The sequence below is a fragment of the Parus major genome, chromosome 7, assembly GCF_001522545.3.
Source record: "Parus major isolate Abel chromosome 7, Parus_major1.1, whole genome shotgun sequence".
Taxonomy (NCBI): domain Eukaryota; kingdom Metazoa; phylum Chordata; class Aves; order Passeriformes; family Paridae; genus Parus; species Parus major.
This window is the reverse complement of record NC_031776.1, coordinates 2,270,927-2,296,053: the sequence shown is the minus strand read 5'-3', so window position 1 is coordinate 2,296,053 and position 25,127 is coordinate 2,270,927. Positions and strand designations below refer to the sequence as shown.

Sequence of the window (25,127 nt, the reverse complement as noted above, 5' to 3'; positions counted from 1 at the left end):
TTCTTTGTTTCTCTGTTGTACCTGCTCTTTGTTGTAATTTTTATGTCAAAGGCATATTTGAATATTTAGCTCCTGCAGGGATTCTTCCTGTTCAGAAGACATCAGGTCTTTTCCTTGCCACTTCCTTACCTCCAAACTGCTTAGATTCTGCTTTTTATTTTCAGTTTTATTTTTAGCTTAATTCCTTGAGGCTTAAAACTCTCTGGGAATTACAAATATTGTCCACTGATCTGTAGTGATTGTTGGCCAATTTGGGTGCAAAACAGCTTGTTTGGGTAGCAAGTCACCCAAATTGTCCAAGATTCTCTGAAAGACATTTTTATATAAAACATAGAGAATATAAAGTATAATAAATAAAATTTCATGGTCTGTGCATTCTGCATCCTGTCACTGTGCATTTCAGAGGAGATGTTATTTGTGGTAAAAAACATTAGAAATAGCTCTAAAAAAGCATTTTATTTTCCAGATAATTGTGGATAATCTGTGTTCTGTGATGGTAGTGGTCCTTGAGGAAACAGAACAGTTGAAATGCTTTTCTTTTGCAAAATATTCCAAAGCACATGGGTGGGTCAAAAGTCAAATACCAGCTCTCTATGGCCCAAGTTTATATCATATTTCTATCTGAATGTTTCTTTATTGGACTAGAGCCAGAGAATGCACTCTGAGGGTTTTTAATGGCAAACTGCTTTCTCTAATGCCTTCCCTAAGGAATTTTTAAGAAATAATGCACATTTAATTCATTCACGCATTATTTTTAGCCCAGTTCTCTCTGTCAGGCTTTTCACCCTTGCAAATAGTTTCCCATCACAGCCAGCTGGAATTTTTTCCAAACATATCCCTAGAAAGTTCTGTATTTAAACAGTGACAGTAATATATGAAGAGTTCTGATAATTACTGTTATCATTTTTTAAGCTTGAATGTCAAAAGTTTAGTGATGACTCAAGGCAGCTGGAAAATTTCCTTTAGAACAGCGAAAATACTTGAAAAACATTTACTTTAATGTAGTCTTTAAAAAGTATTTTATTATTATTATTGTGTTTGAGCTGGTGCTGGAGGAGCAATGGGCTGGGGTTGGGTGTGCAAGGTGCTCATAAGGCATAAACAGCTTGAGCTGAATTATTTTTAAGGGGTTGAAAAACCAAAGTATCAAAGTTGAAGCCCTTGAACATGGCATAAAGGAGTGGGAAATCAGCAGTAAACAAAATTTGCTGGAATTTTTTTCTGGCACCATGCTGATGGCTGACTTCAAGTATTGCCTGGGTTAGCCCTTCATTCATTTTGACAAAGTGACTGGAGAAAAGGGGATTGGTTACAGCTGCCAGGGGAGGTGTTGTCAGGGAGTGGGGCTTTTCCACAGGCTCCAGCCCTGTGCTGGCAGACTTGAAACCTATCTAAAAACTTCAGCTTGTCATCATGTCCTGCCTGCCTTGTCAGGAGTGTGAATAACTCAGTAACAACAGCTACCAAGCCAGAATATTTTTTTCCTGCTGTCTTGAAAGGTCTTTATTTCAGTAGTAAAACATTTACCATGTAACTTTGAACTACTTTCCATGTGAGTCACAGCGTGGTGTGGTTTGGAAGGAACCCTTGAGACCTCCAGTGCCACCTCCTGCCATGGGACACCTTCCTCTAACCCAGGTTGCTCCAAGCCCTGTCCAGCCTGGCCTTGGACACTTCCAGGGATGGGGCAGCCACATTAATTTTGGCAGATTTTGTACTGTGTCTTAGCACTGGGGGAAAAAAAAAAATAATCAGACTTCTTACAGGTTCTGCAGGAACAATTTAACAGCCCTGTCTATTCAGAGCCCTTTAATCAAGCTTCCCCCTGGGTTTCCTCATCTGGGAGTATCAAAAGGATGGTTGGTGGTTATCAAATGACTCCTGATTAGGTAGAGCTCTCTATCATGTCAGCTCATGGTCAGGCACTCTCTGTGCTTGCATTACAGAGACTTTATCCTGGAGGACTGGGCAATTGCTTTTACTGTGTTTTATTTGGCTGCATCAACAGAAACAAGTTTTAATGGTGCTGCTGGCCAGAAGAGCCTTTTGGGGTGTGTGCTCCCCAGCAGTGAAATATGAGCTCAGGGAGCTGGGTTTCTTGCATTCCTGCACCATCTAACCCTGCTGGGATATTAACACAACCCTCAACTGAAAACCAGCCCTTCCAACTTGCCCAGCCTTTGCAGTGCTTGGTGCAGAAAACAACAGCTGCTTTGGACTCTTGAGTAACCCTGAGCATGTGAACCCCTGGGCTGAAATCCCTCTGGAAAAAAAAAAATGGGGATTTCATTTAATAGGGGAAACCAGGTCTGGGCAAATTTGGAATATTCTGGTTTTTGTACTCTCTGAAAATTCACAGATGACTGCTGGCAAAGTTTAAATAGGTAGGTAACACTGAAAGATTTAACAGGTGGCAAGAAAAGATGATCCTTTGGTTTAAGGTTCTTACTTATTTCATCAGGAATGAAAATTCATGTTTTACCACTGCAAATCAGGGTTTTTTCTTTATCAGCTACAGGCATGCCAAGTTTTTCACCTTGTCTTGATTTTCCTTATAGTGTTCAGTAGTAACTGTAAGTTACTTTTGGTATCTTTTGTTATAAAGTGAAAAACAGGTTTAAACAAAAATAGATGGCTGTTGTATTTTCAGTATCATGAAGTGGTTAGTGTCGGTTTACGATAGAATTTGTAAGCTTGACACTTACTTTTGTGTAAATAGAATAGGATCTGATGTCCACAAATTGCAGTGCTGGGCAACCAAACTAAATTTAAATGATGGAGAGCTGTTGTGGTGCTTGGTACTTTGCTGATGAGGATTGGCGTGCTGTGGAGAGGGAAATGATTCACTCTGGGTAGGACAATGGAGCAGTGGGAGGCTGGGCATTCATCTGGATCATCTTAGTCCTGGATTAACAGCCTGACATTTAAATTGCATTCTGTTCCTTATCCTTTCCTTGCATGTCTCAGTCTTGTTGTAATGTTCTTACACAGACAACCTCTCTCACCTGTTTTATCTCTGCTCTGACAGGATCACTTTGGAAGGAGTAAATACAGACCACTTTTCTCTGCTGTGCTGCCCTTTGTACTTGCAGGTGCCAGAGGTTCCCATTCCTCAGATGAGCTAAAATGCACAAGGGAAGAAACAACCAGTTTTTTAATCTTGGCATTCTACTTTTCACTTTTTTAATCTGCCTGCAAAAGAAATCCTTTTTCTGATTGTCAGAACTGAGGTTGGCCTGTGGCTTAAATCAGTGCTGGGCTGCAATGGCTGCAGTCACAGCTGAGACTCTCATCCCAGGGCTTTTCTCTGCTACATCTTGGAAACTTCAACCCTCTAGGCTTGTGATAAAGAGAGTAAGGAATGTTTGACAAGAAGCTCAGTGCAAGACCAAGGTCTGAGTCACTGACAGTGTCAGAATTGGGTGGATAAGCCACCCTCCCCTGGGAAGCCTGTAGCACTGCCTGACACTGACAAAAAGAGGCTCTAGCAGGGTTTTTGAAACCATTCTCCTTGTCCTGTTCAGGGGAGAGTTGCTCTTCATGGTTGGCAGTGGCTTAGGATGAATGGCCACTCATCCATGATATATTTGCTGTATTCTACTGGCAAGCCCAGCTATAATTCCTGGGCTGAAAGGAAATTTTCTCTCTCGTGTGTGATTGAAGTCTGTGGCCATCTTTTTAAAAACAGAAGCAAAGGCTGTGATCAGGAGAGTAATATCCTTAAGGAGGCATTTTAGTTCAGATAGCTGCTAAAATAGGTGAAAAGGAAAATAAAGTTTTTGCCTTATCCTTAGAAGCAATCAGTTTAATGTGATTAATGTCAAATATTGTGAGTGGGGAGAAATTCAGAACTGCAGGGCACTTCATGTTTAAAGTAAATTTTTGATTAAAGTTTTTAGACTGTAGAAATGTAATTGGGTAGGGGATGGAGGGGAATCCATCTGGTCTTGAACATACTGAAATACAAGATAATAGCAATTAATTCTGCAGAGCTGAGGTTGAAGAAAATACTGAGTTGACAAGCCTGATGTTTTTCTCCTCCATACTCCAAGATGAAAAACTGTCCTTTTAACAAAATGTTCTTGTGTTGGTGCATCACTGTGGTGTGGAGAGATGTGTCAACCCAGTGCCACTGTTGCTTTTAAAGCATTTCTGTTTTCTATCCTTTCACTTCTCTGATGAAAGTTGGAGTCTGTCAGTCTGATAGTCTTGTAACAGCAGCAGAATAATTTGAAGAAATATAAAAATATGGATAAAGATGAAAGTAAGGAGCCTCTGGAAAACCTGGCAGCTGTGAAGTTGCATGAAAATAATCTTGCATTTTAATGTAATGCAAGTTAAAGGACATGATAGAAACATTTCTTTGTTCTCTCTTCCTCATGGCCACCGTAACCAAGTGAAATGATTCTGAATCACATTAGAGGGGGTGTTTGCTGTCTAGCTGTAGGTTTTCCAGCACTTCATCATGAAGACATTTCCAGGAGGTATTTTACAGAGTCACTGAGGTTAGCAGGTACCTGTGGGGATGGTAGTGACTCTTTGCCACTGATGGTGGCCTGCTGAGCTCAGCCTATCAGCAGATCCATTCCCACATCTGTCCGTTCACCTGGTCTGTTCTGAATCAGTTTGTCCTGGAGCTTCACTGAAGTGAACCTTTGGCAATTGCTTTGCTTTTTAGTGTTTGTTTTTGGCAGAGGAATCAAGGCTTATGCAGTGATGCCATCCATCTGTCCACTCATCCCAGCCTCCCCCTCAATCCCCAGGGCTTTTAAATATACACATGGATTTCCATCAGATTTGGCAGAGCAGCAGAGTCTACATCCAGTTCCTGTAGCTGTCACCAGAGCTGGCAGCAGGAGCAGCAGAGAGGGGCTGGGCTGGGAGGGAGCCTCCAGGAAAGCTCCAGGTGGGCTCCTTGGGCACATCCAGCACAGAGCAGAGCCCAGGCTTTGCCCTGCTGGTCAGGCTGAGGTGGTGAAAGGTGCCAAGGAAAAGCTGGGTGGGTGTGGGGAGTAGTGATGAGAGTCTGCAGATCTGTGAGCCAGTCAGATTTTGCTGTCTTTGCTTGCTAAATGTGTCTTGTAAAGCCCTTTCTTGCCTGTGCTAGACATTCCCTGGCTATAGGTGCTCCAGACTCTTGCACACTAAGTGAGGCTTTATTTTGGTAAAGAGAACTCCCCACAAGCTGTTCAAACACCACAGGGTGTTCCATTGATTCCTACTGATTACAAGACCTGCATATTTTTACTTGCAGTTGTCTTTTTTCCTCTTCCACATTTAGCCAATTTGAAGTAATTAGTAGGCACATCACTGAATTTTTAGGGGATTTTGTGCAATTCTGATTTTTTTCCATTTTCAGTGCTTCTGGCTCTTACTCCCAACATTGGAGCAACGTGTGCTGTCAAAATTGCTGAAGAAGTAATTGAGGTCAAGGCTTTGAAGCTACTGCTTCTTCATTGTGAATTACTAATTCTCAAGGCATACAGAAAGAGTGACATTGTAAAATTCATTGTAAAATTGTGTACTTTGTCACACTATCTCCTCTATTTGCATGCATTCTGCTCTCCTTTTCGTAACATCTCCTTGGACTACCTTTTTACCATTTTCAGTTGTTTTCAGTTCATCTTCAAACTGGATTTCTCTTTTTCAACTCCCCCACACGATTTTGGAATTATTCTGATGTGAAGTTTGTGAGGTCACAGTCTTTCATAGTGAGAAATTACAGTGAAAAAAGGGAAGTTCCTGAGAGTTTATAATGAGATCCAAGGCTGTGTTAGAAAACAGTTTGAGGTGATACAACTACTTCTGTACCCATAGAAACAGTAAAAAAATACTGATTTAAAATCAGGAACTTCCCAGGCTTTTGATTTCTGGTCTGGGTCCAAGAATGTAGGATGCAGATTACTGTTTTAGTTTTCCACTTGTTTGGTGTTGGACTTTTTCAAAAACTCTGTTGCTGGCTTTTAACTTAGGGAAGAGTAGAGAGCAGAAGAGCTCTTTAGTACTGGTCAAGACAGGGGCATCAGCAGAGATGACCCAGAGCTGGTTCTCACTATGATTGCTTCAAGCTGGCTTTGTCAGGACCTCATTTTTTATGTTGTTTGCACTGTAGAATATTTGAGTCATTGTTGTTGCTTAAATTAGGGCAGTCTCATCCTTGCTGTGCTCGTTGAGTTTCCTCTGGGCTGGGATCTGTCTCTGTCCTTGGTCTAGTGTGAGGTTTTCCATTTAACCCCATCCCCTGGTTTAAAATGATAGCCCTGCACCAGCACTTGACATCCTGAAATCTCTTCCTGATGGAAAGTAGCTATTTCCAAACATTTGTGAGAACACTGCTTTTTATTTCTAACAGTACAAAAGTGCAGGGATGAAAGTGTGACGGTGCTTTTAACCTTCTTCAGATGAAATAAGAAACTCACATTGATTCCTGGCTACTGAATCAAGTACCTCTTCCCTGATTTCTTCTAGAGGCATTATGAAACACTGAAGATTTGTTTTAATTTCATGCACCCACAAGGTGTATCTGAAGAACTGAAGTAGATCTTCACCTTTGGCTAACCTCAGCTTTCCAAGCTTTTACCACATTGGAAAAGAATGTAGCCCCAAAAGGCTTTCAAGCTTGATGTGGTTTTTTTGGAAGCTATTTAATTTTTGTTGTGGGGTTTTTATTACTCTCTGATTACAGCTTAATGGCTTATTAAGAACAACAGTTCCATCCCAGTCCAAAAACATCTTTTCATAACAATTCTCCCAGTGAGTCATTGCATTTATTTATCTCCATATTTATTGCAGTAAATCCTTTACTTCCTCTGCTCCCCCAACCACCCTGTTTGGTGTTTGTTGTTCTCACTGAAACCATGGCAGCCATGGTAGAATACATCTTTGTTTTTCTGCAGCATTTCTGCATTTACAGAACTGCACTGGGGTTTTTCTTGGATTGCCTCCCCATTTTATGTTCTGTGTCCTCCTTACAGCCTTTGAAAGCTTTTCCCAGCGTGCACAAAGTGCATTAAATGGCATGTGCAAATGAGCAACAGCACAGCTGCTAATTGTGCTCACAGATGTAAATAGGAAAACCCATTACTTCTCTAATGCTGCAAGTATTTATAGAAACCATTCCACATCTTCCATAACACTTTGATTATGGATGGAGCCTTTCTCAGGTTCAGCAAAGTTGATTAAGCTTTTGCAGATGGTTTAATTTGCTGAGGTAATGTGGAAGAAATGCAGATGTTTTAAAGCTTTTGTTTTAGATGCTTTAGGCATCTAAGTGGCTTAAAAGGAAAGCTTTTGCTTTGCATCCTTTAGATACATCCATGGCTTTTGAAAGGGAACATATGGCAGGGTTGTTCAGTGCCAGCATGGAGTCTGAGCTACTGGAGCTGCCCAGTCAGCTTAGTTTGAGCACCATTTGCCTGGAGTAGAGCATGACTTGCAAAACCCTCTGGCCTGACCCAGGCAGCTCCCATTTCCTCTGTGCTTGTGATTTATCCATCAAGATCCCAGATCCCAAGGACATCACCTCTCTTGGGAATGAGTGGCGTCCTCATGGGTGGAAGTGTGTTTGCAGCTCAGAGGAGGTCAAGCTCAGATCATTGGGATAATTCAGGTAATTTTCCTGAAGGGCTTTTGTGTGAAGGGCATTTGGCAAGGTGATGACTGCCTGGGCCAGCCTTGGAGGAGCAGAGGAGACTCCTGACCTCAGGCACTGAGGGATCCAGCAGTCTCTGCTCCCCAGGTTAACTCCCAGGGGGTTTTCTGTGTTTTCAGCAGCCCAGGTGAAATCTTAAATGGCAATAAATTCTGTAATAAATTGCCAATCTGTGGCAGTCTGGGAAAATCCCAAGTCCTCTGGCACCAGAGGACTCTCCTGGCCTCTATCTCCATCCAGCCCCACGGTGGATTTGGACTGACATTTGATCCAGGACACAATTTTCTTTGAGAAGCTGCTTTGCTCTCTTCATCTGGCTCAATTCTCTTGCCTTTGCCCAAACAGGATTTAGGTGTATTTATCTAATCCATAGCCTGTTAACTCTTCTAGGAACTTCAGAGAGTCCTTCTCTCCCTTTATCTTTCTCCAGTGGCAGACAGCAGAAAATTTGTGGAAGCATGAGGGAAATGGTTCCTGCTTAAGATGTGAAATCTCAAACAAAAGTACAAATGTGTTCAGTGTGTTAATGAATTGCTTTGTCTCTGCAAGGTAGCTTCTCTCTGCCCTGGCAGGCAGGTCACTGCTTCCCACACTAATTCTCTAACCTACCTCTGTGTGCAGATACTTAACAAAAAAAAAAAGTCCAAACTGTAGTGTTTTTCTTCTTCACAATGCTGCTCTTTTCCAAATAGCTGCAGTGGTGTGTTCTAGCTTTAGTAGTTTTTTGTGTTTTTTTTTCCCCTGCAGTAAAAATTTCACCTTTTTTTTTTCCCTTAGGGTTTGGCTACTAAGAAATCTGCTAAAGCATTTCCTCATCCTTTTGCAAAATCACAATTGCTTGGTATCTAGGAGAATTTTAAAATCTAAAGCTGGGATCATAGGCCATGAAAATCAATCTGGCTTTGACTGCACCTGCTAAGCAGAGAGCTTGTGGGAGATACATTTATATAGGTTTTTCACCCCCCACTCTTTTCTTTCCTCAGAGAGCTAAAATTTAATTACAGAGCTTGGAAAACTCCTCACATCATGTAGAGACTGAGCTAAATAAAACAATGACAGCAAGGCAGGAACACAAATTGTAAAAAAAGCACCTCATACTTGAGATTTCTGTGCTATTCAAAGGTTTCATTCAGCTCCTTTTTAAATGGGAGGGGATGTGTGGGGGTTGATGGGTGTGAATACTTATTATTTTCTGAAAGGGGAAAAAGAAGGCAAAGGTGGCTTTCAATATAATTCATAGGGCTAATGGGTAGATCTACCTGGTTATTATATCCTAAAGCCTTGGATTGACTTGATTGGAGTGATTGCCATTTTACTGGTGCTCAAAAGTCCCCTTTCCTAATCATTTTAGCACCACAAGTCAGGTCCTAGCAGAAGTTGTTTAGGAATTTAACCTTGGTAATAAATGTTGGATTCAGGTAGTTTTCTGTTAAAATAGAGCTGCTTTTAAAAAAAAATTATTATTACTGCTGTGATTATTAGCACAAAAGAGGCAGGAGCAATTGATCTGTGATCTTTTTTCCTGAATTTTACAGGACTGTAGCTCTAAAGGATGTCAAGGTGGATCAGAAGTTTTGCCACAGTAGGGACAGATGTGTTAAACTGCTCATTTTTCTGCAAGTACTGGCCAAATAGTGCAGGGTGTGAAGTGCCAGTAGTGGGTATGTTAAGGATAATAAATGAGTTAAATTTGCTTTGGGGTTTTTCTTTATACATATTTTAAAATTTTTAATTTTTGGGTAATCATTATACATAATTTGTTTTAAATAAATAAAAAAATAATCCCAAGGGAAGTTTCCATCAGAACTTTTCCAGACCTCTCTGGTAGCTGTCACCAGAGTATTGTGTTTGCTTTGGATAACTGAGCGCATCTTCTTCGGGTTACAAATTAAAACCTTAATAAAAGACAAGCAGTTAATAAGCAGAACTTGATGCTGTACAAATAGTTGAAAAAACAGTGTCTCCTCTCCCACATCTGCCAAATCAGGTCAAACATCAGTTTTTGAAGCAGTTCCTGGTTCTTGAGTGTGTGTTCCTACAAGCTTTTAAGAAAGGGTAGAATGGGATTTTCTTCTGGGCTTTAGGCTCTGTGGATCCTCTCCCAAGTACTCTTAAATATAATCACAGAACCCCAAAATGGTTTGGGTTGGAGGGCTAAAACCTTCCAGCTATCCATCAGTCCTAAAGCCTATCCCATTCCACCCCCTGCCATGGCAGGGACACCTTCCACTGTCCCAGGTTGCTCCAAGCCCCACCCAACCTGGCCCTTGGCACTTCAGGGATCCAGGGACAGCCACAGCTTCTCTGGGCACCCTGTGCCACTCCCTCTCAGGGAAGAATTTCCCTCCTAATACATCATCTTAATCTTCTCTCTATCCATTTAAAATCATTGTCCCTTGTCCTGTTCATTTTGTATATGTTTATTCATTGTAAAGGTTATTTCTTAAACCTCTTCATACAAACATCTTTGTTTAAACACAGAGGACACTTTGTGTGGGATGTTATGTCTTTGAAGGGATGTTATGAATCCTTCTTTCCCTTCTCATTTCTAGCAAGATTTTGCCTCTGCCTTTTTATAATACAGGGTACATCCTGCTCTGCTGAATTTTCTTGCTTCTGATTATTCAGTGTTACACATAAGCAGCTGTGCCCAGAGAGAAGTTCCCCCCATTAATCAGGAAGTGCTGAGCCATATGGCAGGTGAGGATGGAATATTTGCAGCTCTGGGGTGAGGCCCTCGTGTTCACAGCCAGCTTCACACACAGTGAGTACCCTGCAAATGCATCCCTGCCAACACCATCAGGTCCTTCAGCCCAGGCTGCTGAGTGACAGCGTGGCTTTTTGGAGCCTTTTCCTTCCTTCCTGAGCTCTTGCTTCTCTTCAGTCACCACTGAGAGCCCATTTTCCTGTGTAATAACTCAGAAAGGGACAGAGGGAAAAGCTGAGGGTGCTCTGAGCTGTCTGCACTGCCCTGCTCTTGGATACTGTGCACATAGGGAAGGTGCAGGTGTGTGTCTCAGCCTTGTGCTCTGCTCCTTTCATCCATTTGATCCATCTTCTGGAGAAACACAGGAGTGGGAAACAATGTGCAAGAAGCCCTCAGTGAATTCAGTTTCCACCACAGCTATCATAACCTGCATCTATGGATTGAAATTGCCTGGGTTTGGAAATTTTATTTCAGCTGAAGATGGCATTAGCTTTGTAGTGTTAGTTTTTTAACACAGCATGCAGTTGGACGAGTGTGGAAATGGGTGTGCTTGCAGCAGAGTGAGAAAACCTCTACACACAGCATTGCCTTTAGTAAGTGACATATTGGAGCAAAATTGCTGCTCTTTCACCCCAGAAGAGCAGGCAGCCTGTTCCTAATGAACAGTGGGATTTCTGCAGCTGTATTTGTAATAGGATATTTCTGGCCTTAAACTGCATTTTAAACTTCGTTGAGATTTCTGAGCACTTTGCACGTAGGTTTGGACATCTGTGATGCACTTGATCAGCTAAAAAGTGAAATGACAGAGTTGCTGATGGATCACAGGTTTGCTTTGATCCTTTTGGATTTTAACCATGGGATAACCTTTATCCTTTCACTGGTGGAAAACCTACCCATCATAAGGGGAGCTGATCTTAACTGTTTGAAGCTTGGTGTTGGAGCCAGGGAACTATTGATGTGTTCCAAGCTTGACTGAGGCAAAAAGGTCATATTAATGTTCCTCCCTGGTGTGATGTGCTGTCCCCTTGGGTAGTCTGTACCAAAACACTTGGGATGTGTTTGAAAGGCATCATTTTATGTATTGGCAAACCTGGAGCTGACAAGTGACATTGAAGCAGGACCTTGTTGTGATCCCACAGGTCATGGCAGTAGGATTTTGTGCCCTTCCTAGTAAAAGCAGAGCCTTGGCAGAGGATTTCAGTGCTTTCATGGCCACTGCTCTCCAGGCAGCTCCAGTGTACCAGTGCAGTGTTCAAAACCTCCTCATCTGCATGCATTGTTTTTTTAGTTGTTTTCTAACAGATGTGAGTACATAAATTTCCCAGGTTTTCCTGCTTTATCTTCCAGCAGCACACAGAAATGGGAGCTGGAAATTCTGCAGAATGCACTCTGGAGCACAGGCTCCTCAGTCTGTTTGGGTGAAATATAGTTTAATACCAAGCTGTAAGGTTCAGGCTCGCAATAACATGCCAGGAATGTGGTGTCTGCCTGGCACCCTGACCTGCACATGATGTCAGAATTCCTCTTGCTCAGCATCTCTGTGCTTTCTAAGCACAAACTCCCAGAACTGTGTGGTTTTCCCTGGATGCAGAGGTTATGGAATAGCAGGAAGTGTGTACCTAAGCTGGTAGCTGGTGATGGCAGACTCTTTTCCCACTTCATTCCCCAGTGTGGAGCACTCTGTAAGGATTCAAGGCCCTGGGGGAGAGCCATGGATGGGCCTTTCCCTTGCAGGGAACTTACAGCACTTCAGCAGCACATTCCCATGTGTGTCCATGCCTGGGGTAACCGTGCCTGTGCTTCCCTCCAGGAGGACTTTCGGAATAAAGTTGAAGATTACATTAAGCGCTACGCGAGATGATGAAGGGAGATGGATGGCAGCAGCACAGCTCCACTCCAGGGTTATCCTTACTTCAACAGCAGCCAAACCAGCCCGGATTGTACCAGTCCTGTGTTCATGTTGTACTGAAGAAGAAAACTAACTTCATAACCTGTTCATGTTCAAAGGAGAGTTCAGCATAAATACAGCGAGAAATTGTGTCTGTTGGTTGAAAAAGTTGTCTGCTTCCTTTTACAAATGTTTACTCTTCTGAACTGTACTGTATATCCTGTTGATGAGATATGCTTGAGAAGTTAAAAGAAATCACTATTGAAATTGTAATTACACTTTTTTTTTTTTTTTTTTTTTAAACTCTTGCCTAATCTGGAGGGGGGAAGGAAAAAGAAAAACAAACCCAAAAATGCCAAGCAGAAAAGGTGGCGTGTTTTTTGGAACACTTTGAGTTGGCAATAAATGGTCTCCTGTGAACCAAATCACAAAACTGTTGCCTTTGATGAGCAAAAACAATATGAGCTTTTTCTAAGAGTCACTCAGCTGAGGCTTAGAGCTTGCCAGAGTAGAAGTGCAAAATGAGATTCTACTTCTGGTATTGAAATTCTGAATGCTATTTAATGTAAGTATGTTTGTGTCACAGTTTGGAATTTTTACATTGTTAATTTTGGGGCCTGTTTGGGCTACAGTATTTGGTTTTGGTTTTTTTTTTTTTTTTTTGTTCGTTGTGTGAAGTAGTTGAAAGAAATACAAGCTAATATGTAACTTAAGTACATGTTTAGTATTAGTAAAATTATATATATATATATAATATATATATTTCTGTGAAAAAATTAATGAAAAGAAGATCTTTTCTTTTAAAGAAATCTGCCTTTGGCTTTCCAGTGTGGATGTGGTGAGGGAGCATCAGATGCTGTTTGATCTAAAGAAGGTAAATTTAGGCATAGGCAGCATTACCTGGAGAGCACCTAATTGTGTTCTCCAGATTCCTGCACTGAAAGGGAATGACACAGCTGGAACCACAACACATTTCCCCCCACTTGGGCACACCTGTCTTTCTGGATTTGGAAGGATGTGATGTTGCAATTGCCTTTTCTGTCAGGAGCTGGATGGCACTGAGAGCCTGCAGAGGAGAGCGGCACGTACCTCAGGAGCAGCTTCAGTCCGCGTGCCAGAGCTCCCTGGGCATCCTCCAGGGTCAGAGGAGCTTTTATAAACCAGAGAAATATAAATGCATGTGTGGCTTCACACAGAGCAAGTGTGTGTGTGACCCTCGGGCGTTGACTGTTGGGGTTTTATCCCCCCTTCATTCTTCCCTGCTGTTCCTCTGCTGCAGGTGCTGGAGGGCATTAAAAGAATCTCCATCACGGGCACAGCAGAGCTGGGGTGCAAACTGTAAGCATGAAACTTGGTGTTGAGTTTTCCCTGTGCCTTTTCCTTTACAGCTTCACAAGCTCTTGTAGCTGTTGCTGGAGGCCTGGGAAAGCAGGGAGGTGAAATGCAGGGATTGGCATGCAGGAGGAGAGCTTCAGCTGCAGATAATACAAGGAAACACAGATCAGCCCAGTATTTTCAGCAGGCAACTGCAGTGAGAAATCTTTGCTGCCAAAACAATTATGTCAGCAAAGGTAAGGAGTAAAACACTCACAGACATAGCAAGGTTGGGAAATACATCCAGTTTTTGCTTATGGCAATAGAAGGATTCTCTTTGAGTCGAAAACTCAACCAGGTTGTTGTAACGAAGTAGTTCTTGCTGTAGAGGCACCCTGGTACTGTTAGCACATTCCATCCTTCAGGAGGAGGGGTCACAGTCCCCATTTCTTGGCCTGTCACCATGGATGGCTCCCTACTTAGGCCAGAAGCTGCTGCTGCTGTGCCCAGGGCAGAGCAAAGCCAGGGTGCTGCTCGGGGGAGCCAGGGAGTGCTGTGTTGGGGTACCAGCAGCCCTGGGAGCACAGAGCTGCAGCCATCAAAGCCATCCCTGCCTCCCAGAACGTTCTTGTTTAATCCCTTCCTTGTATTGTTTCTTGCCTGGAGGAACTGAGCAGAACAATAAAGTTTTTGGATACTGTTAAATACTGTACAAGAAGGTCTGAGCATTGGTTTGTGCTCATCCAAGACATGAGGAGGGGGGGATCCTAGATTTCATCACCTCACAGTCCAGGAAAATAAATGGAATTTCTCCTGAATGTGAGGAGATGGGCGGGGGGGGGTTATGTATATACATAAAAATATATTTTTGTTTATATATATTTTTATGTATATTTGTATAGATGCAACTAACCAGGATCATAGACTGGTTAGGGGGGGCCAGGCAGGGGGCTGGCTGTCCCAGTAGGGTTTTTTTTGGGAAATGAGTCAAGAGTAAGCAGCATCCGGGTGTCCCCAGGGTTCCCCCTGTCCCACCTCCTGAGCCAGCAAGGCACTGAAGGGGTGTGGAGTGGACCAGAGCTGTCAGGATAGAGTTGGGGGTCCCCATCCCATCCCAGGGACCTCCCCAGGGACCCCCACCGCCCCACCCCGTGCTCATGGCAGAGGGGCAGCACTCTTGGGGCTCTCTGCCATCAGAGAACGAGGGCACTGAGGGGGAGGTTCCACCTCAGCCTTCACCGAGACAGTCACCTGGTTTATTCATGTATTTATTTACTTAGGTAGGAAAAGCACCTTATTCCCGTTCCTCGTTAGCCCCAGGGCCCCACCCGCTCCCACCGCCGACCTCCCCCCGTAGTTCCCCGGCTCCCAGGCAAAGCCCAGCCCGTGCAAACCCCGGCCTTGTGCAGGGGGCTGGGGGAGAAGATGCCTTTCCTCGTGTGGGGGAACCCGAGGATGTTGTAATCCTTTCTCGGACAGAGAGGAAGCCGAGGATGTTCAGGCGCACCCAGACTCGCACGTGTGTTGATGCCGCACTGCCACTGCAGGCCCGGCAGGATTTCAACTCCCCACACCCCCTCGGGTTTGTTTTGTTTTTTATCTTGCAAATTTTCCTGCTTGGCAGGGGATCCCGGGGGGAAGCGGCTGGCAGAGGCGGAGCAGGGCTCGGCAGCGCCGGTGCGGGCTGAGCGGCGCTCCCCGAAGCCCAGCGGAGCTGCCCGGGCAGCCCGTTCTGCCCGACAACCATCGCTTAAATGCCATTTATTTGGAAACCACGGGGCACAGCCGCGGAGGAGGAGCGGCGGCGATGCTGTCCCTGCCTCCGAAGCTCGGTACCCTCCGTGCTGCTCCTCTGGCAGGCTCTTCCCAAACTCCCGGCGCGTTCCGGGGCAGAGCCGCCCGCCCCGGCCCTACACGATGCCCTCGCTGCGTTTGCTCCTCCACACCACGAGCGCTGTCATCAGCAGGGTGACCAGGACGGGCAGCACGATGAAGGGACACAGGACACCGTTCGGGGGGTCGTGCAGCGCCCGGCCCGACGGGGAGCAGTTCCTGAAGTATTGTTTGTGCACGGCCACGAAGAATTCGTCCACCAGCCGGTTGGGCCAGTAGCAGTCGAGCCTCTCGGCGATCAGAGCCGTGCAGTTCGTCAGCTCCCCGTAAGTGCTGCAAAACACAGGGACACCGGGTGGCACCAGCGCCCAGACACGGCCACACCACCCTCCCCCCATGCAATATGAACTACTGTATATATATAATGCATGTAAACCACAAAATACATCATTTATAACATATATCTATGAAGGCAATATATCCCTCCCTGTACAATATGTTATATTCTATTACAGAGGTGTGTACTTGAGATTGTACTACAGCTGTTATTTGAGTTCTTAAATTTTTTAGCTGTTTTTTGAGTTTATAGCTAGAAACACCTAGCCCCATAAAAAATATATTGCGGGTTTTGCAAATATTTTGCAAATAACCTGTAAACATATATGGAGTTTTGAGTTCATAGCTAGAGAGGTAAAAAGGTAAAAGGGTATTTTTAAATTCCCACCAGGTTTTGCCACTTTGATGGCAACTTTTAAGTGCTCACCCAGAGCCAAAAGTGGTTTTCATTTACGGAATGATGTGGGGGTGGTGGTTTAATTTACAGAAGGAAATGAAAACTGAAATAGTATTTACAGGAATAACAAGAAGCTAATTTGGAGGCTTTTTGTTTGGTTTGTGCTAATTTTTGCAGAATTTCCTGGCTGAACTGGTGCTATTAGAAAATACAGGCCAGACCCACATTTTAAGCAGAGCCTCAGGAAACCCATCCCAACCTTGCCTTTGGAGCACCATCCTCCAGAGCTTGTGTGAGTTCAGCCCAAAGAGGGGACAGAAGTACATTGAATCTACTTAAAAATCTCCTTTAATTTGCCTAAAACTCGGGAGGTTGCATAGAAAGCAGCTGGGCAGGCCCACAGCCCATCCCACCTCTCTGTGACCTGGAAAAGCAGGAGTAGCCCTGAGCCAGAGACACTGTCCCTGTGCCAGGCCATCCAGCCTCCTCTGGAATGACAAGACACTCCCTGCTTTGAAACTGGCTATGCATAAAAACTCAGATACAATTTCCCCACTCACCCCATCCCAATTAGTCACATCTAATCCTAGAGAAGCAGAGCAAACCAAACCCCAGCTCTCCAATTAAAAACTTGCCTGGGGGAAGAAATATTTTCGAAGCAGCTTCCCGGCCACTCGCCACGGCCCCTGCGCAGCTCCTCAGCTGGGGTTTGGGGTTTTGGGACAGGCTGTGCCCACACAGCCAGAGATTCAATTAATGGGGTCTGCAGCTGCTAAAAGCAGCTTCTGCCCAGCATCCCAATGTGCAAAATTACCATTTCCCATTCATCAGCATCCTTGGATGCTAGGAGATCTCGGGAGCTGCAGCATCTTCAGGAACCAGAGGGAAAGTGTTAACAGGCGAACAAAAGCTATTTTTAAAGCTGAAGGGCCATAGAGCAGCTGGCTTAGCCCTTCCCTGGCTCCAACTGCGCTTCCATGGGGATAAATCACTGCTCCCATCACTGTATGTGAAGACATGCAAGGAACCAAAGCCCAGTGGTGCCAGCAAATGAAAGGATAAACTGTCACTGCCCTTTCTGGGGAAGCAGCAGCCGTATTCCAGCTCTCAGCCACCTCTGGAAGTCAAGATGGATCTGAGATGAGGAGCTGGGCAGCCACAGCCCCACCAGCAGTGTGGGGGGACAAGGAGGGGCCCACGGAGCTATGACTGGAGGGAGGTCCCTCCATCCTCAGGAGGTGATTTAACCTAAGACCCTAAGTCTCTTGTCCCTTTTATTTTTGCTGTTTTCATTACAGGCCCCCTGCTCCAGATGGCATCCTCAGCAGGGGCAGAGTGGCATCATGGGCACTCCCACCCTCTAGCCCCACAGGCCTGAGTGGAGAGTGAATGGGAGGGTCTCAGAGGGAAAAGAAACTCTTCTCAGGGATAGGTCCAGGTGCAGAAGTGACACCAAGGGCAGCTGAGCTCAAGGCTGGGTGCTCCTTGAGAGATTTCTGCCCTTTGCTTACACAGAGCACTCTTGACCACTGTACTTCTATCAACAGCCAGCTGAAAGCAAAGCTGAGCTCTCAGCTATGGCCAAGTGCTCCCATTTCTTCCACTTTATCTCACAGGCCGCCCAAATTGCCCTGTGAGACTCCATCATCTCCTGTCCATCCCAAATGCACCCTGTCACAGGGCATCGGGGACCTTCTCCTGACACAATGGCAGCTACCACAGCAGCATACCAACAGGATCCATTGGCTGGGAAGGGATGACCAGGGTTAGCCATCGGATCCAGGATGTCCTGTCAGAGATCAGGATCCCTCTGGAGAGCAGCAGTGTGGATGTCTGGGCCTGAGTGTGCTCTTCCCCACCACAGCCATGGTGAACATTCATCCCATCTGGTTCTCTCTCCTCTCATAAGCAGGGCCACATTATTGTGATAGCACCAAGCCAGCCTGCTCCCACTGGGAATTCAGCTTGGGCTGCTGGTGAAATACCTCAGGGAGGGGGGGCTGTTTTCCTGCTCAGCTCTACCCTGTTCTTGCCATCCCCACAGCCCAGCCCTGGAAAGCCACGTCCCCCTACACCCCCCACCACGCTCTGCAGGGCAAAGCTGAGCCAGGCTCTGGGGGCTGAAAAGATGATCCTCAGTCACAGAGTTAAAACTCTTTGGAGAGAGGGTTGGAGCAGAATGCTCTGCCTAAGTGGGGCTTGAACTTTACCCTACTTGTGAAAGTTCTCACGGATGGATGAAACAGGGGGGGTCACGATTTGCCCACATGGGTTACATCAATCTCTACTCAATAATTATTCTGCTCATTTTAGCAGCTTTGCTTCAATAGTGTTTCAATAAATAGGGCTATATATTTAACTACCTATGTAGTAAACAACTGGGTCCAGCCAGACCCCACCCCAGGAAATTGAGGAAGTTCAGGGTCCTTCCTGCATCTCCTGACTCAACAGGAGGGCCTCCCTAAGAAACTTTGTTCCAAGCTTCCATTGCGCCTGTAGCAAACGTGGAATCAATTTTTTTGCTTTCAGACAAGCCTACAGTTCATTTGTAAGCCTCCATCTCCCTCCCAAACACCATCTCCTCCACAAAAATATTAAGCAGCTGCTCTAGGATAGCAGTGGGAAGAGGGCAAGTTTTCCCAAACAATCCCACCACTGCCAGGAGACAGATACCTGACCCTGAAAAGTTCAGCTGTGCTTCAGAGTATTTTTTCCTTACCCAGTGCGATCTGCAGTTAGAACTGTTATCCCTATCACCATGGAAATGGTTTGGTTTTAAAGGATGCTGTGGATGGACTGCGTGGGGATGAAGGCAGGATGGGGATGGGGCTGGGCCACTGGTGGGAAGCAGTCAAAGAATGATTTAGGGCTTGATGGCATCTGAATGCTTATACTGCTATAAATCCCAACAAATTCCTCTGGTTTTTTTTACCACTGCAGCCAAGACTGGAATGGGCTCTGGCATTTATTCCTTGACAGCACTTGGATGTGGATGCACTAGGCCTGGGGTTCACAGGATTGGCAACTCTCTCTTTTCACTGCAGGTATCCTGGTATTTCCTATCCTCCCTGAACTCCTTGCTTCAGAAGGGAAAAAAGAAAACACCACGAGGCTTCGCTTTTGCTTTGCAAATGAAAACATTGATTTCCTCCTCTGCAAGGCTGCAGGGTGAGCCTGGAGCCAGGCTAAAGGTGTATCCAGAAGGGACCTGGCAAGCTGAAGATAAGTAAGTAGGTAATGAGATAATAAGAGAATGGATCAATCTGTTTTCTGTAAATAATGGATAAATAACCTGAAGACAGAGTGTGAGTGTGCTGACAGCTGGGAGAGCAGCTCCATCCCTGGCTGCAGCTGTCAGAGCAGCACGATCCCCCCGCTGAGCTCCTTCCCGCAGGACGCCGGGGGGGAAAGCATTCCATGGGGATTTTCAGGAATGCCACAGGGTGGATATATTTGGGATGAAGATGCCTGGCTGGGCTGGAGTGACACGAGCAGCTGTGGCACCGTGAGCATCCCCCTGTGCACAAACCCTCCTGTAAATCCATTCCCTGGCCACGGCCCTCCAGCCAAAACCAGGCGGGAAAAATATCCCCAAGTCATCAGCTCCTGCTGACGCATTCGTGGGTGGGCAGTGGCAGCCCGACCCCTCCACATCCCTGAAATAGCTGCCTCGAGGGAGACCACAGCTAATCCCCCTGGCTCAGCCACCACGCTGATGAAGCTGGAGCTGGAATCAAAATAGCCAAGCTGATCTTTGGGATAATTCATCGGGCACAGCTGAACTCCAGGCCAAAGCAGCTCGGCCACCACCAACAGAGTGGAGGAACCCTCGACACCAAAGAGCCCAAGATGGAGGTCCAGTCTGGTTTTTGCACCCCAGGGCAGCCTGGGTAAGTGTGTAACAGCTCACCCAAGTTCTCTCAGCCCATGAAAAAAAACTTGTATATCAAAATCCACCCATTTTCCCTAAATAAGCAATAATAAGTTAAGAAAGCCAGCAGAGCTCAAGGGGGTTGGATAAACCTTCCCAGAGCATTGGTGCTTTTCCACATGGCCCAACCCCACCTAACCCAACACTTCTGCTTCCCCACAGACCCCTTGGTGACACCAGAACACAGCAGGAGCAGCGGTGCCAGAGCTCAGCTGATGCCTCTGAGGGTGAGATCACCTATAACTATATCTAGGACCAGTGACCCACAATTACAGACTCTGCTGAGACAATTCATTTATCCAGATGTTCCCACTGATCCTCAACTGAGCAGGAAATGACGGAGCTTAGGGGCATTTCCCTGCTAAATGCTGCATCCAGGAAACGGAAGCTCCAAACCAACGCTGCTGGTGGTTTAGAGGTAAAACCTCCCAACATTTCTTGTTTCAGACGGGTTTCAAGCATCAAAATGCCTTAGTTTGGGGGAAGATCTGGAGAAAACAGGCTCTAGGCAGGTGCTTTATTTCCATTTCTTTGCCTCACACCTGGTGGAAGACAAAATCCTTCCCCTAGAGCCAGAGAGGCGACCAGCCAGCTCTGCCCATTCCTGCTGGGACGTCTTCCCTCTCCCCAAAAAGGAAATGGTGATTCCCACACGTATCCAGGGAACAAGATGTTGAGCCCACCCAAACCCCATATCCTTGCAGCTGATTTACTGCAGTAACTGAACTATTTCTACCCAATTTTTCCAGTGTCCTAAGGGCATAAGAGGATGAGAGGAATGTCATCTCTCAAATAACCCTGAGCCATGTGTTTGCATGGAGCAAATGGATTCAGGCAATCAAATTAAATCCTACAAGCTTATCACCATTTCCTCCAAGTGCCTCAAGCATAACGAGTTTAGCTGAAGCTTTTTAGGAGACAAACAGGGCATGTGAGATAAAGAACAAGATGGTGAGGGCTGGAACAACATCAGCAGCACTGGGCATTTCTGAGCACCAAATGAAGCTTCTCAAAACCACAAACCTCCCAGACTTTCATCTCTCTTTTCTTCCCCTCCATTCCACCACGGATCAAGGGGAAGGAAAACCCAGTAGTATGCTAAGAATCACAGAACAGAGTCATCAAATCATTAAGGTTGGAAAAGACCTCCAAGATCTTGGTGTCCAACCTTTGACTAAAAGACGGATACACCTAAGTGTGTAGGTTTTAATTTCACACAGAAGAAAGGGCCATGAAGCAGGAAATCACAAAAATCTCAAAAAAACTCTTAATTTTTTTGCAAAACACTCATGGCACACAGCACCATCTGCTCCCTGTTTCCAGCTGACCCCCATCCCCACTGGTGTCACATGAGCTCATTTTTGTTCCGCTGCTTCATTTTCCCAGGGAAAAGGCACAACATGGAAAGTCAGCTGAAGGGGGGAAGAGGGCAGTTATTCTCTCAAGCCCTCACACCAACACACAGCCACCCCTGAGCAGTCTCTCAACTTCAATCAAAGCCATCTCAGCACATTTACACCATGGTGGTAGCAAAGGATTCAGCTCTGCTGGTTATAAACAGGAAAGAGCTGATCCAAAGAAAGCACTGTTTGCAATAAAAATAAAACCAAACCCAAAGGAAACTCCCCAAAAAATTCCAACAAACCCCTGCAGAGCAGCACATTCTCCATATGTGACACCCCTGGTCTCCTTGATGGGGTTGCACTGACCAGGTTTCCCTCTCCACCCTCCTTATTACCCCACAGAGATGCTCCCAAGTATTTCACCAGGGAAGCAAGGCTGCGTCTCCACTGCTCCCATCGTAAATCACGGCTTCCCCTGACACTGATTACAAACAGGAGGCTTAGCAGGTGGCTGCCACTGCCATACCATTCCAGGCTCTCCCTCTAGTTGCTTGGAAAAATCAACACACAACTTCTGGAAGCAGGGGCTGAGCCAGCAGCTCCTGTGGGACAGTTTGGGATTTTCTCACAGCGAGGGTTTGAGGACATCTCGGTGGGTTATGGGGTTTTCACACTGAGTTAGGGTGTTTTGTACTGTCTGGAGAACCAGAGTGCTGAGAAAAAAAATTAAAAATCTCATGGAAAATATGTCCATCAAGCTGTGAGGCACCAGAAGCCCCCATGATGGGGATCCCAACCTGCCTCTTCATTAAGCCATCGAAGTCCAGAATGCAGCAGAGTCATGGTCTTCTCCTACTGGAGCTCCACTGCTGTGTGGTGGAGAATGACCACCACCCTGACTTCCAAACCCTGCCTAGGCTGGGCTCCTTGAAAACCCCTTTAATCCCAGAAGGCTGAGGCTGGGAGATCCTCTGGAGATCCACTTCACCTTGTCCAAACACCCCTGCTCAAGCAGGTCCATCTGCAGCTGGTTGCTCATGACCACGTTCAGCTGTTTAGTATCTCCAAGGATGGAGATTCCACGTCCCCCCTGGGAGATCTGTGCCAGTGTTCAGCCACCTTCACAGTGCAAACCCATTTCCTGGTGTCCAGAGGGGACCTCCCATGCCTCAGTTTCTGCCCATGTTTTCCCACCACACTTTCCTGGTGCATGTTCAACCTGGTGCCCACCAGAACCCCCAGGTCCCTTCCTGGTTTCTCTCTGGGGCAGCCCCAGCACATCCTGGTGTCTGGGCCTGTCCCTCCTCAGGTGCAGGACTTTGTCCTTCCCCTTGGTGACTTCAGGAGGTTCCCAGCTTGCAAAGGTCCCTGTGGACAGCAGCACAACCCTCTGGTGTCACCCACCCCTCCTGGTTTGGTGTCACCAGAGGTGCTGTGGTCACCCTCAGCCCCATCATGCACATGACTGATGAAGAGGTTAGGCAGGACAGTGTGACCCCTATGATGCACCCCTGGGTGCAGCAACCAGGGTTTGGCCAAGCATCAACACCCCCCAGGCCTGGCTGTTCCAGCAGCCCCCAACCCACCTCCTCCAGCACACACAGGAGACAGTGCCAAAAACCTCACCCAAGTCTGGGCAGACAACACCCGCTGCTCCCCCCTCCAAGCCCTCCCTCCATATGTGAGACCAGGCAGGAGAAACCCCTTAGGGACCCAGCAGGGACAGAGCCAGGCCAGCAGCAGCAGCCAAGAGAGTGAAATCAGGGCCTTTCCCCCAACAAAACAAACCCCAGTGCTGACACCCTTTCACCCCAAAATCCCAGCGGGGAGCAGGACGAGAGGGAGGAGCAGAGGGAGCTCACTTACCCCACGGTCTCGTCCCAGTCACACCAGAGGCGCTGGCCGATGCCCTCCATGCTGAGCTGGAACTGCTTGAGGCAGTAGTGCCGGATCATCCAGCCGTAGTCGGCCTCCTGGCACGCCGTGGCCGCGATGAAGTGCTGGGCTGCAACACAGACCAGGGCTGTCAGGCTCTGCTGGGTCACAGCAGCACCACAGCCCCCTGTCCTCACCAGCTGATCCCCACAGCAACCCCAGCTCTTCAAAACCCCCTTTTCTCAGAGTCATTTCCCTCCTCGCACCCCTGGGGCCCTGCACCCTCCCAAGTTACTGGCGCTGATAAATCAGTTTTTCAAGACATGCCGGGTAACTCGTAAATTAGTAAGGATGTGGATTTGTTCTCTGCTGATCGCCCAAAACGCCTTTGGACATCAAATGTCCGGGTTTTGGGCTTAAAAAACGAGGGTGTGGGGGAAGCTGGGGAATGAGAACCCTGCTGCTGACCCCTGTAAAATGCCCTGCATTGGGCACAAATATCCACCTCTGACAGAGCGCAGGGACAGACACAGGGAAATCCATCAAATCCATCCCTGGCTGCTGGTTGAATTCCCTCCTGGGAATGTGTCCCTGCAACTGCTCCAAGATCAGACAAGAGTAAGGTGCTGCTTACAGCCTCATGCACAAACAGTGCAATGCTGCTGGTGAGGGGAAGGGAAAGTGATGCTACAAAGGGACGGAGAAAAAAATCCTTTGGGGAAGTGTTTTAGTGAGCCTGGCTATAAATAATAGCTTTCCCTTGGTCCCAAAGTGCCAGCTAGTGCCTTTGCAGGTCCTGGAGTGCACTGCAGCCAGGCACCACATACCAGATCTATTTTTTGCTACGTGTGAATAACTCTGTGCTTTATTTTTATCTGATTTTTTTAACACAACAGGATTGAGCTGCTTATTTAGTGGCCAAGAGACATCACCGTGGGACACCATCCCCTCTGCAGCCTCCAAAATCCTCGGAGCACTTAGGTACCAGCATCCTATGGCAATGGGTGGGAAGCCAGGTGGGAATTTGGGTGGGAAGGGCCCCCAGAGCCTTGGCTGATGTTCCTGGATGGGTGCAGGGCTCCCATGCTGCCTCTGACAGCAGCAGCCACTTCGGCCTGACTTGAGATAAAATCATGGGAGTTACCGAGCCAAGGGAAGCTAAAGAGCATTAAACCCTCATTGCTTCAATAATAAAACCGAGTTTATCAAAACCTCAAGCTCTGCCTAGCTGATAGCAGCCAGGGGCACAACCTCAGCCAGGGATAAGCCCTGATCCCAGATGGGAGGGTTTGACATGCTGAGGGAAAGCACAGAGAAGAAGATGAAGATGAAGAAGACAATGAAGAAGACGACAAAGAAGAAGGAGAAGAAGGAGATGAAGAAGAGATGATGATGAAGAAGACGATGACGAAAAAGAAAGACTAAGAAGAGGAAGACAAAGAAGAAGATGAAGATGAAGAAGACAAAGAAAATGACAAAGAAGATGATGAAGAAGATAAAGAAGATAACAAAGAAGATGATGAAGATGAAGAAGATGAAGATGAAGAAGAAGACAGACAACAACGAAGAAGACAACGAAGATGACTAAGAACAAGAGGACAAAGAAGAAGATGAAGAGGAAGAAGACGACAAAGAAGATGATGAAGACGAAGAAGAAGATGAAGAAGATGAAGAAGATGAAGAAGATGAAGAAGATGAAGAAGACGAAGATGACAACGAAGAAGATGATGACAAAGATGACTAAGAATAAGAAGACAAAAAAGAAGAAGAAGAAGGAGGAGATGAAGGAGATGAAGGAAAAAGAAAGACAAATGTAAATTATTTACAGACTGCAAATCTCAGTCTGGGCAGG

General features: G+C 46.1%; 2 protein-coding genes and 1 long non-coding RNA gene across 10 annotated transcripts in view; 2 read left to right on the top strand and 1 right to left on the bottom strand.

Moving 5' to 3' along the window:
- UBE2F (ubiquitin conjugating enzyme E2 F (putative)) overlaps window positions 1–14,265 on the top strand; it is a 54,426-nt gene extending 40,161 nt beyond the window's left edge. For 3 of the 6 annotated variants that reach the window (XM_015634993.2, XM_033516174.1, XM_033516171.1), the window contains one exon: window positions 12,169–14,265. In XM_015634993.2, the coding sequence (XP_015490479.1) occupies window positions 12,169–12,219 (51 nt within the window). In that variant the 3' untranslated portion in view covers window positions 12,220–14,265. The other 3 variants (XM_033516175.1, XM_033516173.1, XM_033516172.1) reach the window with 2 other exon arrangements.
- A 605-nt stretch (window positions 14,266–14,870) lies between these two features.
- RAMP1 (receptor activity modifying protein 1) overlaps window positions 14,871–25,127 on the bottom strand; it is a 22,892-nt gene continuing 12,635 nt past the window's right edge. Inside the window, exons 2-3 of one of the 2 annotated variants that reach the window (XM_015635317.3) lie at window positions 23,267–23,405; window positions 14,871–15,726 (exon numbers count right to left, since the gene is read on the bottom strand). In XM_015635317.3, the coding sequence (XP_015490803.1) occupies window positions 15,471–15,726; window positions 23,267–23,405 (395 nt within the window). In that variant the 3' untranslated portion in view covers window positions 14,871–15,470. The remainder of the gene's footprint in view (window positions 15,727–23,266; window positions 23,406–25,127) is intronic. The other variant, XM_015635316.3, reaches the window with a different exon arrangement.
- Window positions 18,743–25,127, top strand: part of LOC107207707 — a 10,963-nt gene continuing 4,578 nt past the window's right edge. Inside the window, exons 1-3 of one of the 2 annotated variants that reach the window (XR_004498372.1) lie at window positions 18,743–20,016; window positions 20,220–20,475; window positions 24,172–24,256. This is a non-coding gene — a long non-coding RNA (uncharacterized LOC107207707). Of the gene's footprint in view, window positions 20,017–20,219; window positions 20,476–24,171; window positions 24,676–25,127 lie in introns of those variants that run through there. The other variant, XR_002001985.2, reaches the window with a different exon arrangement.